General features: G+C 44.0%; 1 protein-coding gene across 1 annotated transcript in view; it reads right to left on the bottom strand.

Moving 5' to 3' along the window:
* The window catches only part of RFLNA (refilin A), a 71,694-nt gene that overhangs the window by 7,711 nt on the left and 47,336 nt on the right, over nt 1-16,647 (bottom strand). Inside the window, exon 3 of the mRNA XM_069215019.1 lies at nt 4,689-4,798. Coding sequence (XP_069071120.1) covers nt 4,689-4,798 — 110 coding nt within the window. The remainder of the gene's footprint in view (nt 1-4,688; nt 4,799-16,647) is intronic.

Here is a 16,647-nt window from a genome sequence, read left to right as displayed (position 1 = left end):
ATTTAACATGGATAGGGGCTGAACCTTCATTGAGCTAAAACAAAAGTCTAGGGTATCACGTTTCAACTGCAAAACCAATTTCTTCTCCCCTAAGAGCAATCTATCAAGGATCCGCCTAGGAAGAAAGGAAGGGTGAACCTATTGCAACTCCAGTTGCACAGCAGTGTGATCTGACAGATGTGAGGACAATAAGATATCCCCTTAGCCTTGTTCCTCAATCTAGAATCTATTTTTTAAAATCTATCCTCGAGGCGTGGCCGTACTTCTTATTAAAATAAGTGTATTCTCTTCTGTGACTCTCCCTCCTACCCCAAACGTCCAAAAGGCCCAAATTCCTCATCATCCTATGAATACACTCCTGCATCTTTGGGCAATTAGCTGTTGGTCTAGAAGTGGACTTGTCCAGAACGGAGTCTAATACAACATTAAAGTCACCGGCCATATAGTTTCCGCTTCCTGCTAAGTGTGAATACAACTCCGAAAGAGGAGTGGGATCATCTGAGTTGGGGCCATAGTACTCCACATATATGTATCCCACACCAAATATTTTAATATTGGCACTTAGCCAAACTGGCTTGCACCGATCTTTTCACTATAATAGCCAACCCTTTGACACTACAATTTTGATCTGAACCTGCAAACTGACTAATCCATCTCTGAGATTTTAATACTTCCTTCCATTCCTCCAGACGTAAATGAGTTTATTGTAATAAAATAATATCACTATCCAATTGATTTAAGTGTTCCAAAATCTTCCTCCTTCTGCCAACCACCCTATGTTTGTTTACATTCCAAGTTAAAATCTTCAGGCTACAATCTTTAGCTTGTTCCTTAATTATATTCTTACTATCTCAAATGTTACCCTCATGAGATCATTATCTTTGCCATGGACGAAGACTATCATTTTTTTGTTTTTCTCCCACATGCTCCCCACCCTGTGCCTACCAATATCCTAACCTCTACCACCTGTGCAAATTTCCCCCTCAAAAGTGTGCACCCCATACCCACCCTTCTAACCTGGGGGAACCCTCCCTTTATCCAAAATTACCCATATCCTTTGAGATCCACCTCTCCGCTGCAGCTATTTCTTTGTTTTAGTCTGCTTTATCAAGCTCTCTACCTCTGAGGGCTCGCTAACATTAAACATTTTGTTGTTCCACATTACCCTAAGAGTGGCTGGGAACTTCAATTGCGGTGTTGCACCTAGTGACTTCAGTTCCTATATATTCCTCCCCAGTTCCCATTGGCGGGTAAGGGTAGTCTTAGAGATGTCAGATCTAATAAGGAAATGCCAATCCCCCTCCTTAAAGCTCTTTGCTTTCAGGGCCGCAGAGACCATCTGTTCCTTAACTGCATAGGAGCGAAAGTTGACCAAAATGTTCCTAGGCATTTCTCTGCTAGTGTTGGTTCTAAAGGGATCCCAATGTATTCTCTGTATTTTTGATTCGAGGTCCAGTGAGGCGACTAAAGGAATATGTGCCTTAATTAACATTATAGTGAAACCTTTAATGTCGCCACCTTCTGCTCCCTCTGAGATGTTCAAAAATCTTAGATTATCTTGCTTAGAGTTGTTTTCCAAAGCTTCTAGTTTGTCCCCTAGTTCTTTTCCTCCTAATTTCAAGGTATGAATCTCCTTACTATTGTCCTCAACCTCCTCCCTTAATGCCCATAGAGAGGTCTCCATACTACTCAAACTCTTGGGGCCATATTTATACTTTTTGACGCACAACTGCGCCAATGCAGTTGTGCGTCAAAAATTTTAACGCCGGCTAACGCCATTCCAAAGCGCCATGCGGGCGCCTTATTTATTGAATGACGTTAGCCGGCGCAGCTGACTGGTGTGCGTCAAAAAAAATGACCCACACCAGGCAGCGCCGGCGTAGGGGAAAATGGAGCTTGGGCGTCAAAAAATGGGGCAAGTCAGGTCTGAGGCAAAATATTGGCCTCAACCCGATTTGCGCCATTTTTTTTTACTCCCAACCCCCATTGAAATGACTCCTGTCTTAGCACAGACAGGAGTCATGCCCCCTTGCCCAATGGCCATGCCCAGGGGACTTATGTCCCCTGGGCATGGCCATTGGGCATAGTGGCATGTAGGGGGGCACAAATCAGGCCCCCCATGCCACAAAAACAAAAACAAAAAAAATACTTACCTGAACTTACCTTAAGTTCCCTGGGATGGGTCCCTCCATCCTTGGGCGTCCTCCTGGGGTGGGCAAGGGTGGCAGGGGGTGTCCCTGGGGGCATGGGAGGGCACCTCTGGGCTCCTTCCGAGCCCACAGGTCCCTTAACGCCTGCCCTGACCAGGCGTTAAAAAATGACGCAAAAGCGTCTGGACGTCATTTTTTAAGGCCCGCCCACTCCCGTGCGTCATTTTTGCACGGGAGTTTAAATAAGGCGCACATGCCTTAGAGTCATTTTTTAGAAGGGAACGCCGACCTTGCATATCATTAACGCAAGGTATGTGTCCACGCAAAAAAATGACGCAAACTCCAAGATCTTTGGTGCTAGACGGGTCTAACGCCAAAGTATAAATATGGAGTTAGCTTTGCGTTAAAAAAAACGACGCAAATACGGCACAAACAGAGTATAAATATGCCCCTTGGAGAGCACAGTAAACTTCTTATCCAAGCTATCACAAGAGCACTGAATTTTTACTTGATTGCGCTTGGAGATCTCAAATCTATCCTTAACCTCTTTCGTCAAGGAACGGAGTAAAGATTCTAGACCCTCGTTCTCCCCAGCCTTCAATAATTCTGGTGGGCTGTCCTTGCTCTCCTGAGGTGCTATGTTTTTTATGGCTACTGCTTCCTCCGTCCCCTCATCTAGTTGTGCAAGGGTTTGAAACCTGTTAGTATGTGCTGAGACCGAGACCTCCCCCATAGCTACCTGAGGCAAGTTAAGTTTCTCTGGGTCAGGAAAGTGTGTGACATTTACCCTGTCAAACTAGGGTGGGACGTGTCCATCTAGGGTGGTCCAACGTTTTTTGAATCTTAAACCTAAGAGAAGATGTAAGTTTGGCTCCTCCCCCAACTATATTCGCAATGCCATCAATATGTCCCAAATCTTCTTGCGTGGGTGGGATAACCCCACTGTGCCTTTTTCCTTCCAACCGCAACAGACCTAACCCAGCTTGATTATTTCTTGTGGCATGACCCCACTTCTCCGGGGACTTACTGTCTCAAAGTCTGGTGGTCCTAATGGTCCTGACGATGATGAATCAGTTTTGGTGCCCGGGGCCCTCCTAGAGGTCGATGCAGCAGGTGAGTTGGCAGCTCACTTATATCTAGACTTGACTCTGCGCCCGACCATGCTTGCAGAACCCCTCACAGGGCTCATGTGTGAGAGAGACATAGGGCTCTGCTCTGTTATGCTTCTCGAGCCTGCAGGCACAAGGCAGAATGGTGGAGACCGGCTTGTGCTGACCCTGCTCACTGGGCCCCGGAAGCCAATCTGGGCCATGGCATGCCGATCCTGGCTCATTCCTGAGGTGGCTCACAACCAAAGGAGTCGGAGCGCCTCTCTCTCGCTGTGCTGAGGGGGACAGCAGTCCTGAATACGGCCGCCCATGCAGTTCCACCAGCGCTATCGACAAACCTCTGAGGCAGGCGTGCCTGAATTACACGGCCGCCTCAGATCTTATTGATGGAGAGGTGGAGCACTCGCGGCCTGCACACTAGCTAGCTGCCATGTTCCCTGTTCAGTAAACCATGCCTTGCCCAGGTAAATCTAGGGCTGGCTAGATCTCGCTCTCATGCTCAAGGGCTGCTTTAATGCAAATTTGCTTAATATTTAGGGAAATCTGCACAACTATTGATGTCCAGTTACAAACATTTATGCTAATTATGTCTTCTTTAAAGTTTTAGACTTCTGTAGTTAGAGCACTCAAACATTAAACCTGCTTCATTTCCCTGTGTGCACTTCACGTTCTGTCTGTGCCTTGATGGGCCCTTCCATACACTATCCCAGCTGCTCACAACAGTTGAAGCAGTAAACAGAAACTGCAGAACCTACATCTGGATTGTGGAATAGGCCAAATTAACAAAACGTGTGCATTTTACCCTAGTCCTCCAGTATTGAATGCAGCTGGTCACTGCCTAACTGAAGGCAAAGGCCTGCATGGTTTCAAGAAGATGCGAGTTGTCGCGATTCTGGTCTGTCCATCCACATACTGAAGTCACCCGCTATAAGGATGTTCTTGGCTCTCTGGTGGTACAAGGTCAGTTCAAGAACTTCTCCAAGGATGAAGAGCCAGGGCCTTTGTACCATAGATAACTGCAGCAAAGAGGAGCCGCTTGATTCTCCACTCCAGTCGAACATCTTGCAACCAGTGGTGAAAAATGGTCAGCATAGGTGATTGCGTTATCACCCAACCAGGTTTCTCTGAGGTCCATCATGTTGACAGTGAGTTTAGCAAGTAGTAAAGAAGAGGGTATGGTCAACCACTCCTGGAAACAGGTAGGTGACAGCCAATCAATCCAAGCCTCAGGACTTCACATTATACATGCCAACATGACACTGAAGATTTTTGTATAAAAAGTGGTTGTGAAGTTGACTCTAACTGCCAACCTTCAAGCCACACCATTCCAACCATCCCATAAAGAACATCCCAACAATACATTTAGGGTAAAAGATAGGCAAATACCAAAACAGCAATAATAAGGATGACAATACCACAGTGGTGTCACCTTATTTCTTGTACGGATTCAGGGTTGACCTCAATGCTTTCTCCGAAGAATACGGGACACATTCTCGGCCTCGTGTCGGATGCGGAAGAGCTCAGAAGCAGGTAAGGTATCTGAAAGGAGAGAGAATGGATAGTCAAGGTAGGGGAAACACTACCAAGCCTTTACTTTCTTTCAAACTCAACAAGGAAACATTTTGATATAGGAAAGCAATGCAAGTAAATGCACGTAATGATAAAATAGACTACACAATTTCCCAGAGGGCTGAGTTTGGTTTTGAGTTGGTAAGCAATTTAAACCTTTTTTACTTTATGAAGGAGGTGATAGCTATAGAGGAAAATCCCCTGGTGATTTTTTTTCTGAACCATACAGTATTGTAGTAAAAATGTAACTGGTGGATTTTCCGCTGCATTCTGCTTTCCCTCCAGGATTTAGTGGCTATTCCATTAACACCCAACCCTAAGGTGAGCTATACCTCTTAATGGAAGCTACATTGCGGGTGCCCTGTTGAATTAATGTATCTTTAAACTGAATATAGCCGACGCCTTGAGTATATCCTACGACATTCTCTTGGGCTCTCAGATACACCCTTTGATGCCAATTTTACCCAGAAGCCATTACGATTGTTGTACAAACAGCATATGTAAAAAAAAACTTCAAGAATTGTGATTTCTTAATTCTGACATAATTATATGTAAATATAGCAATTGATATGACCCAGTCTATGGCAGTTGTCACTATAATCCAGTGTGACAACATTCTATTTCCTTAGCCTTGCTGGGAGTCAAACTCATGAACTGCAGGCCACGACACATGGCAGCAATGAGCGATTAACTCACTCAGCCACTTTGCCAGCTTTAAACATACAACCAGTTTTATTTATGATACTCGCTCTATTTCTATTCGGTTCACTCTTCTGTTTTATTTTACAACCAGTTCTTCTAGCACGGTTCCTCCCATACTTTTCTGGTAACAGTTTAATTACTGTTGCATCCCTAGTCCTGCATTTGCGTGACACAGAGGCATGCACATGTTATATTTTTATGAGTCTGAGGTGGAAGTTATTACCTACGGAAATTATTTCTCGTTCTAAATTACCATACTAGACACAGGTCAATATTCAGAACAGGATATGTGCTTTGATTAAGGCTTAGGCTGTTATATGATTGTAAAACTCTGACATAGTCACAAACTGAGAGATAAGGAAAGCTGGTCGGGGGGAGATGATGAAACAGGTGACCATGCGAGAGATGTCGCTTAGAATTCTCTGCTACTGCCGAAACCTCAGAGTAGCTCTGTCCTCTGCAGAAACCATGCCTTTTCTGAAAAGTGAGCCAACCTGTGAAATTTTGCAGAACTTTACAGAGAAAGCAAATGATGCTATCACAGCTTTAGAAAAGTAAATACAAATTCTTCTGTAAACTTATCACTTAGCCAACTGTAGTGCTTTGAGGATAAAGGACATGTTGGTTCATGAATGTGTGCAATTTTTCCTCCTAAAAACCTAAGACTCTGCAAGAAACAAGATAAAAATGTTAAGATGAAAACGTATTCCTTTCAGGAACCCATTACTTACCTTCTGGAATCCTCCATATTACCTTCACTGTCCTGTGATTCTCCAGGAAGAGGTGGAGCTGGACTACATAATCATTCCAAATCCAAGATGATGGAAGCAGTAGATTCTTATGGCTGCTTCCCAAATCAGGGCGGTTCCTTTAGTCCAGTGATGGTACTTCCTGTTTTCTGGAATCTTGCACTGGCCATAGTCTTCCAGAAATAGGTGGAGCTCGACGAAACCATCATGCCCAATCCAATATTGTGAGCACAGTGGATTCCTATGGCTGCTCTCTAATCCAAGACAGCCTCTGCATTTCTTGTGATATAAGTTCACGTTTCTTTGTTATAAAAGACTTTTGAGGAATTCAGAGGAAGGCATGCCAGAATGCAGCCTATAGAATTTGTAACTGTGATCTTTGTTCCTACTTCTGGATTTTCCTTGGATTCACAAATCTTCTGCCAGTCTTTTGTGCATGTCTTATGATTCCTGATTCTTCTCTGCACAGTGCTAGGTAGCTTAATGTCTTGATCTGCAGTTTTAAATCAAAATCGACTCTGTTTCTCTGAACGTCTTCTTCCATCTGCCTCTGGAGGTTTCCCTACCCACTGCATGCCCATCATTATCACTTGTTCATGGGCTTGCCTTTCAAAAATCCTTTATCATTGGTAAATGCTTTACGTTTGACCCTCCTTGGGGCAGTTTTGTGACCGTCTTGCAGACTGCCCCGTTACATGGATAATTGCACGTTTGCCGATACGTTTGACTGTGAGCAAACTTCTTTTTCCCTTTGTGTCTCTCCTTTACACTCATGCTTATGGCTGCAATGGCGCTTTGAACGGACTTGCTTATGTGAAACTGTTTTACTTTTCATTTTCAATTTCTGTGGCAAGAAAAGTCCAGTTAGGAATTTACAACGCTACTAGCTCTAACTCGAGAAAACGCGAGACCTGTTGCATTGCAAATGCTTGTTCCTGCCTTGCAAACTTTCTTAAGGGCACCTGCATACCTCACACTGCTGCTCTGCATAGGTGGCTTCATGGCTACAGGAAGGAACTCTGCTAGCAACAGGTAGTACTGAAGTTAAGCCAGAAGCCTAAGTCACTTCAGAACCTGACACCAACAGCATTTTGACATGAATGGGTTTTATGAATAATCTGAATTTAGCAAAAAAAATTGCAGAATTCCAAAGTTGTCTTTATCGTTTCACGCATTATTTTTTACTAGAACCTACACTGTTCAGCATTTTCTATCAATGGTGCCTCAAATGCAGTAGTGCCAGGATCCAGAGGCCGAAGGGTTCCACTAAATCCTTAATAATGCTGTATTTTGCCACCAGCAATGAACTTAGGGGACTATTTTCTTTGCTTGCCCCAGGGCCCAAGACACACTTCCTATGCCAGTATTTTTGTATAATTCGATTGTAAAATTAAATACTGATGGATGATTCAGCAACTGTGTACAACACCTACAAAAAACTATTTGTTCCTGCCTAATATTTGTAAAGTCCCTGGACACTACTGTTTCACCAGAGGCTGAAATTATTATAGAAGAGGTTTGGGCCCAAATTTGCTAAAGGTTTGCGCTGGTGCTCACATGACACAATGCATAATCACAAATAATAGCAGGCAGGGACTAATCAAATCATTAATTGTACTAACCAAAGCACTCACTTTTGGTTAATCGGGTAAATTACTTTCCCATATTTATTTCATTGATTTTCAAAAAGCAGTGTGTACCTCAACAAGATATCATATAAAATCATAGGTAATAACACATCATATTACTAACTAATTTCACAACACAGTGTCTAAAAACTAAACACATACAATACATCGAAAAGGGAAATGCCCAACGGGAATACTCAAAAGGGTCACTATGACTCGATTTACCATGTGATCCTGTCTTAAACAAATGACCAAGGAATTAGCACCCAGCTGTAAACACCTAACAATTTTTTAAGGTATTATAAATGTTAGTACAATTAATGATTTGATTAGTCCCTGCCTGCTATTATTTGTGATTATGCTTTGGTAGTACCCTGAGCAGGTTGGGGTTATAGGGTATTCCCCTTCTTTGTTGTGCACATGACACAATGCGACACAAAGTGTCGCAAAGCATGGCCAAGTGGTGCAACCAGCAGCAATGGATCAACTTTCATGCACAAAAGATAATCTACCTGTAAGTCAACCCTCGCTCTGCGCCCAGACCACTACATGCAGTCCCCTGCTAATGTATGCATAGACAGCATATCTAGGACAGGTTGACACAAAAAACCTTAGGTTTCGGTGCAAAATCAGATCTACTAAAATAGCGTCTTCTGCCTCTGCCCCAACCCTAATGCTATGTGGAGGCAGGCACAAGCAAGAGGTCAAGGGTTATATTGCCTGATATAACTATGTGTAGCATGTGTGCTTAGCCCTAAACCACACAGTTTACATGTTTGGCCCTGTGGGGTCTACAATGTGTTTCACGTCTGTATTCATTGTCAAAAGTAGCAAAATACAGAAGATTGTGTGTCTTTTCAAAGACTCTCCATGTTGTCATTCATAAGATAATTACAAATAGCTGTAATGATTGACAGCATGTAGAGTTAAAAACCCGAAAGAGATTTCCTTACATAACAGAATATTTCAACATGTGTTTGTGTTATAATGAGAATATTTTCATGTGGGTTTATTGTTTTAGTATATTTGGCTACTTAGGGACTCATTACGAGAGTCTTCATACCGCCACAATTGTGGTGGCGGTCAGGACCGCCACTGTTGCGGCGGTCCGCCCACCACATTAAAGCCCTGGGAGTCAGACTACCAAGGAACTGCCAGTACAGCAGGATCCATGATCCCGGCGGCTTGGCAGTTGCGGAGATCGTAATCCGCAGGGCAGTAACACCACCATGAAAAGGCTGGCGGAGAACAGGTGGAGGGGGCCACCGGGGGTGCTCCTGCACTGCCCATGCACTTGGCATCGGCAGTGCAGGGTCACCCCTGCCCAGAACTGTTGCAATGCTCACTGTCTGCTTTGCAGACAGTGAAAATTGAGAGGGTGCTGGTGCACCCTACAGGCTACAGCATTGCTGCTGGCTCGATTACGCGTGGAGGAAAATGCTGTAGCCTGTTTGCCTCTAGACCGGTGGGCGGAAACTGAGGTTTCCGCACCCCGACCTAGTGGGAAAGTCTTAATAACTCTGGCGGGGTGGTTGCCACGAAGGCGGCGGCTACCCTGTCGGGAGTTTCGCCATCCGCCAAACTCTTAATTAGGCCCTTAATGTGCTAAAACCTGACAGGCATTAAAGTATAAGTGCACATCTATTGGTTAAATAAATGTGGAAATATAAGAGTTACATCTTAATTTATTCACAAAACACAAAATAAATATTGATAAATACTGACAACAATTGAGGCAACTCACACACTGAATAACAAGTTTACACCAGTCACTTTGATTCACAGGTTTAAACATCTCCACCCCGGAACTTATTCTTCGGATAGCTGTGCTACAGCTTATAAGGACAACCAGGCCTGTCTACATCCGCCATATTCCTGCTTATTCTAACACAATGATCTGTAGTTCATATATTTAAAAAAATTATTTTGTGGGTGTGTGCGTGCGTGTGTTTGTGTGTGTTCATGTGCATATGTGTGTATTTTGGTGTATTTGAATGTGTTTTTAAAGGAGCCCTCTGGTGTAGAAGAAGAACAGTTCTTTTTACTCACTCCTGCTAGACAAACACTCACCAACAATAGGTATTTCCAGAATGTGGTTTGGTTTGATGATGTTTGTTTGGATTGTGGGACCTAATGTGAAAGTATTTACCAGATGGCCTTACAAGAAGGTGTCAGGCTTTCCACTAGCATTAACTGTCAAACCAACTTCTCCTGGTTTACATCTGCAGCATCACCTGTGGGCCCTCGCTAGTCCTCTTTAGCACTCAAACAGAGGGACTACAGGCGCAGTCGTGTGGTACACTATCTTGGCACTCATCAAATTGTCACCTGGTGAAGAGTTGATTTCACACAGAGAGCATAAGCTGAGCTGCAAACAGCTACACAGGGTGGTTTCCAATTCAAATACGTTTTGGACTGGGAGGCGGGTTGTGTTTTTGGACAGCATAAGAGTGGCTGTTAAAGCTCAAAGCTCCATCTCCTTTCCAGATCCCGACCTCTCAAACATCCCTCCATGGCTGCCACACGGTGGAAAATATTTCAAGGTTGGCATGCCTGGGACTGCAGTCACAGGACAGGGATGGCTCGCACAGTTTATCAGTGGGCGCCATATTTGGTCTTACCCATTTCCCCATGATGTCTCCTGTGGGCTTCATTAACCAGGCAGTGAGCATATCAAGCTTTTCATTGGTCGGTGCTGCATCGTGAAATTCTCACTGTTGCACTTTGATGTTGCACCATCTGTGTTTCGGCCCAATATGCGGAAGTCCCTGATCAGTGAGGTGGCCACTCTGGAGTCAGGAACAAGGACTGACAGCAATGCAGTGGAAATTTTAGAGTTAGCCTCTCTGCATCTATTTGTTACTTATGTGCCATCAAACATTCATATTGCGTGGCAGACTCCTGGCATGCTTGCAACATGCATCATGGTAGCCAACAGCCAAATGCTAACCCGCTGCTACCTGGTGTGGTGTTTCTTTGGTGTGCTCACAGCACCAGCCACTGGTAAGCCAGTCTGGCCTGCCCAGCTCTTTGTGTGTTGCATTTGTGGTTTCGTGGCCTCTTCCACGCTCCCATATTATATTCCTCTCTCTGACAACCATCTCAGCAGTTCTGTCATGCAACAGAAGGACTGCTTTCTGCGGGTATGTGTGAGTGGCCGCTCTTCAGTGTGTCAGGTGCACTGTGTGTGTGTGTTTGTGTTAGGAACACCTAATGTCTGTGTGTAAAAGGAGAGATTCTTATCATACCGTGGCCAGATTATCTGGTACATAATGTATCCGCGTGTATGATAGCACAAATGCATATGGCAGCAGTACCTAAGCCTATGGGGCTAATGCTTCCCAGATGTTGAGGTAATCTGGGCATATGGTGCCTATGCCTAGAATCTGAAGAGAATGCCTCCCTACATTAAAGCACAACATGCAGGTCCTATAATGCAACACCACATCCCAGGCATGCGCAATCCATCCTTCCAAGCACAAACACATACATACCTGAATACAAAACCACACCCCAAAGCTCCCCCAAGCCCCCTCCCCAATATATGTTGTATTAGGGGCAAAATTATAGTGACAGCTATTAAGTGATGTCATGACATGTCTTAAAGTCAACCAAACATCTACTGACAAGGGATCATTCTAGAATTATAGCGATTTTGGTACTGCAAGAAAAAGGACTCTTGTGTGAAGCCCCTGCCCTTCAACTACAACAGAGACTTTTAAACATCTTAAATGACTCGCCAAGAACCCTCGAAAAACAAATATTAAACTTAAGCTTCTATATCCAAAGCATACCGCAAGGCATAACATATTTGAGCTTATCTGTTTTATATTTAAATATAGTATCTCTTCGCTTTTACTTGATCCTGAGCAATTATGAAGGCAAAATATGCTTCAGTCTCTTGTGTCGAAGAAAGGAAAAAATAAGAAAGGCTCGTATCAGGTTTTATTGCCGGTGAGGGAGAGAGGTGTGTGGGGGCACAGACGGCGCGAACCCAGTTCAAGGACGGAGGTGTTACAGCGATGCCAATCTCCAACGGGAAAATGCTGTCTTATGGCATTCCTCCTGGCTCCACGGCGCCCCTTTCCTAATAGCGGAATCTGTCAGGGGAGGCTAAGTGCCTTTTTAATGACTTTCCACGTAACCGCCGTCAGCTGGGACGGAAACATTCCTTGCTATGAAGTGAGATGTGACTGAGAGATATCCGTCATCCAGGAGCCTCCGAGGTTTCCCAGAATGCTCTCGTCTGGTAAGGTCTTGTTTGGACAGCAGGGAGATGCATTGAGTTCACCGCTGAGGGGAGGCCTGCTAGAGCCAAGGCCCGCCTCCCGAGACGGGGGCGTGTAGACATTGGACCCACTGTGACAAATCCTTGCCAAGTTTCCAGGATAGCCAATCACTGTGTAAATAATTTCCATTAGCATCTATTGTGTATGCGGGTCTCATGTGGATAGCCTGAAAATCTGGCATGGTGCCAACCCAGAAGGAAGGCGACGTTGGACACCGCAGTCTTAGACTCTCCTGGCCTTGGAGACCGCCACAAGCCAGACTTTTGCTACAACTCATGAATATGTAAATATACTGTGTCTAGTTCCATTATATGAAAATTCATCTATGAATATGCATTAAGCAAATGCTGGAAGTATAAGGCTGGCCCCAAAATGTTGTTCCTTAAAAGAACGTTTTGTCTGCAGACAGTAGGAACAAGCATTTGCAATGCAATGGGTCTTGCATTTGCTCGAGTTAGAGCTATTAGCGTTGTAAACTCCTAAGGCCCCTTTCCCTGCAGTACCTTTAAAGAAGGGGTGGGGTGGCCGGGAGTGGGCATATGGACGGGGGTAAATTATAAATAATTTTGTTTTTTTTAAGCGAGCGCAATTGTAGTGTGTCAAACCTTGAATTCGCCAAGGTAGCGCTAGGATAAACAATGGAATTAAACTGGTAGTGATGCAAAGCGCTCAATTACTGCCCAGCAAGATTGTGCTGCATAAGAAATAAAAATAAAAAGTAGTCCAGAAATCATGTGGAAAACATGGAGTCGTGTATATTTTCAGTAGTTGGCCGGTGTGCTTGAGGAGGGCTAAACACCGAAAAAGGCCGGACATATGCATGCCTTTCACAAATTAAATCAAGCAAATTTTAAAAGGCAAGCCCACGAAATAAACGAAAGTGATGGGCATGACATGGGCGTGGTTAAAAGCCCACAGAGAGATTACAACAGGCCAGAGCGTTTGCGCGCTCAACCCTACAAAGTAGCCGCTGCTACACCATGACTGCTTACTTGTTACACTTATGACAGTCTTTGCTACACCGATAGTGGCCACTGCTGTCCCTCTGACTGTCTCTGATGGCGCTTCCCCCTCTATGGTAGTCTTTGCTATCGACATGCTAGCCTTTATCACCCCGTGCTAGCCTTTGCTAACCTTATGATGTATTTTGCTACCGCTTGGTGGTTTATGATGGCCATGATGGCCTCTGTACCCCTTGAAGGTCTTTGCTGCCCTTATGACAGAGTTTATGACCTCTATAAATGTCCCCAGATTTGTTACCACCTTAAATTAGTTGAAATGTTTAGACTGTTCGCAGGGACAAGCATATAGCTCATACTGAGAGTTGTGTGTAACATGCACCTATAGTTGATAAGGGAGGAGATTCAATCTATCTTTTGTGGCTAGATCGCTCTTCTAAGGAAGGGGGGTACAGGGTAAATATTGGGGTGGCTGCCACACAAAGGGATCTGGGAGGAAGATCTCATAGTGGGCCAATGAGTGTCATGATACTGTTTGTGGCACACGTGGCAACTGGGACCCTGTTAACATCCCACAAACATCTTGTTTAATATACCTCATGGCCTCTGCCCTCCAATATACCCCGAAATCATCCAGCCCACCCGAGGGCAGGACTGATCTCCAAGTCTTAGTGACCTAATTTCCTGCAGTTTAAAAAAAAGAGGCAAACCCCATATCGAGTGATGCTTCAGGCACTCCTGTAATGAGACAGCCTGATCCAAAAGTACTAGTCAGCCATTAGTGCCACCTTTTAACAAGGTCCTACCTGGCCTGTCTTTCCCCATCAGCATGTGGTGTACTAAGGATGCAAGTGCAAAAATCACAGTGAGGCCGGGTGGCCCTATTTTCTGCTGCGCCTGCCCGAGGCACGCCCACAACACGTTTGCACACACCATGCGAGCTCTTAGTGTGTTGAGATCCAGGGTGCATGCGCGTCCAGAGAGTATGTGCTGCGCGACACACAGCAAAGGTTCCAGAGAGAGAGACAGAGATGGATCTCTGTCCTTCCAGCGCCCCTGTGGCTAGATTCCCGCTACATTAATGACCGAAACATGAACAATTGTGAACAAGGAAGTGGAGAAAGAGAAACAGGAGGCAATGCAGACAGCAACGCAGCGCGGTATGTTGTTTGTAACAGCAAATTTAAGTCACTGCTAGTGCCTAACAGGAAAGGTCTTTTCATAGCTTGTGCAAGGTGAGAAGTGATGAAACAAGCCTGTTATGTGCTCAGGGTGAGTTCCATCCTTTGAGATCAAGGCACCAGAACATCTGACTTGTAGTCCTGGAGTTAGTGCATTTTAGCAATTCAGGTAAGGAACTACTGTTGTACCTGCAACAAACTAGTTGATGGTGTGCCAGCTTATGGGATCAGCATATCCTGGAGATATGCTGACTGTTTCAGGTATGAGCCATCAACTATTAAGTAAGGACTTTAACATTTGTGTCAATAAAAGCAACTCTCATTAAGAAATTGCTTAAAATGTATTTTAGGGCCCGATGTACGACGCCTTTTTGCAATCGCAAAAGGCGAAAATCATTGTTTGTGACCTCAGAAAGGCCAGGTACGTGCCAGGCAGTGGTATGTATGATTGTTTTGTGACCGTGAATGCAGTTGCAAAAGAATCACAGTTAACACCAATTTGAAATTGGTATTAACCCATTCGCCAACGAGAAGGGGTCCCCATGGAACCCCTTCGCCGTTGTGAATGCATGTGAATATATTTTTTCAGAGAAGGCAGTGGTTCCACGGACTTTTCATTTTTCTTTTTGAAATGCTTTCCGTTTTAAAAGGAAAACGGGCTGCATTTAAAAACAAAACAAAAAAAAATGCTTTATGTTTAAGCAGTCACAGACATGGTTGTCTGCAGAGCCCAGCAGGCCACCATCCCTTTGAGTGTGGCCATTCCCAATGGGGTCGCAAATTGTGACCGACCTCATGAATATTAATGAGGTAAGTGATTTGCGACTCTACTGGGAATCGCTAAATGTGTCTGAGACACATTTGTACATTTCATTTTGAGAGTCTCTAATTGCGATTCGCAATGAATTGCAATTAGGTACTCACAAAATGAAATGGTCGTACATCTGGCCCTTAGAGCTGTCTAAATTATTGCATAGTGATTATTAAAGCAAACAGGATGATAAATTATTGCTTAATGATTATTAAATCAAACAAGAGGATAATTTCCATATTAGAAAGGAATACTTATGATTTTAAACAAATGCATTCTCACCTTCCTACCTTGGCCCCATCCAGAACAGCTAAACATAAAAAATGGTCAGTATTTTTGTTTCTGGGAGGTGGCAGCCCTACTCTCACAGAAGGTCAATAGCATTATTTTCCTAAACCTATGGCAGCTCAGGGCTCCAGATACTTAGAAGAATAGAAGTAGTTCACTGAAGTGCAGAAGCTAGTGCTTTGTTTGTAGAAAGAAAGTTCAGCGGCCAAGAATGTTTCTTAGGAATCTGCTACTGGGGCTGCCGAATGGCAAAGATGCTGAATATCAGGGGTGTGTATAATTTGTATACTTTGCTTTCACATTATTTTACAAAATGTTGGTAAAATTGCATGAAATTACACATAAAAACATGAAATGCAAATCTGTTATTTTGCTCTATATTTTAGTGTGAAATTAATTCTTGTGTCAATTTTCGATGCAAGGATGCATTTCATGCACAAAATAGTGCAAAAAAAAACATAATGAACAACAGCGGATTGCAGTCTTTTGTTCCTGTGCAACTTTTTACTGATAGTGGCATGTTCGCAAATTTTGTTTATGACAAGTGGTGTGTAACTATGCAAAGTGACGCAATTGTGTAATTTTGGGAATTGCATGCAACAGTCAAAATTATGCAATTTATGCTGACGTAATTTAGAATTTTCCGAGGCCTATTAAAACCAAGGATGCCCAGTTTTGATTCCAACTCCTACGCCGATGACACACAACTTATACTTTTCCTTGTGGACAAGACACCCAACACAAGAAGCAAGTTTACCATCTGCATGACTGAAGTCAGTAACTAGATGAAAGCCAGCTGTCTCAAGATGAACATTGACAAGGCAGAAGAAGTGATCTTTGACAAGAATATCTCATCACAGGACTCCAACTGGTGGTTGGCCAAACTCATATCTACACCCATTCACAGCTCCCACACTAGGAACCTCAAAATCATCATCAACAGGAAACTGGACATTACCTCACAATTCAGTGCCATCAATGGATCCTGCTTCCAAACCCTGATGATGCCGAGGAAGATCTTCAAATGGCTCCCAAGCAACACCAGAAAAACCATCACTCACGACCTAGTTACCAGCAAGCTGACTACACCCTATATGCCAGGATCAGCAAACAACTCACCAGAATACTACAAGCCATTCAGAACTCAGCAGCTAGAGTCATCCTCAACCTCCAACACAGAACTCACATCACTTCACACCTCAGGCAGCCCCA

Source organism: Pleurodeles waltl, chromosome 11, assembly GCF_031143425.1.
Source record: "Pleurodeles waltl isolate 20211129_DDA chromosome 11, aPleWal1.hap1.20221129, whole genome shotgun sequence".
Classification (NCBI taxonomy): Eukaryota; Metazoa; Chordata; class Amphibia; order Caudata; family Salamandridae; genus Pleurodeles; species Pleurodeles waltl.
This window is presented reverse-complemented; position numbering and strand designations above follow the sequence as displayed.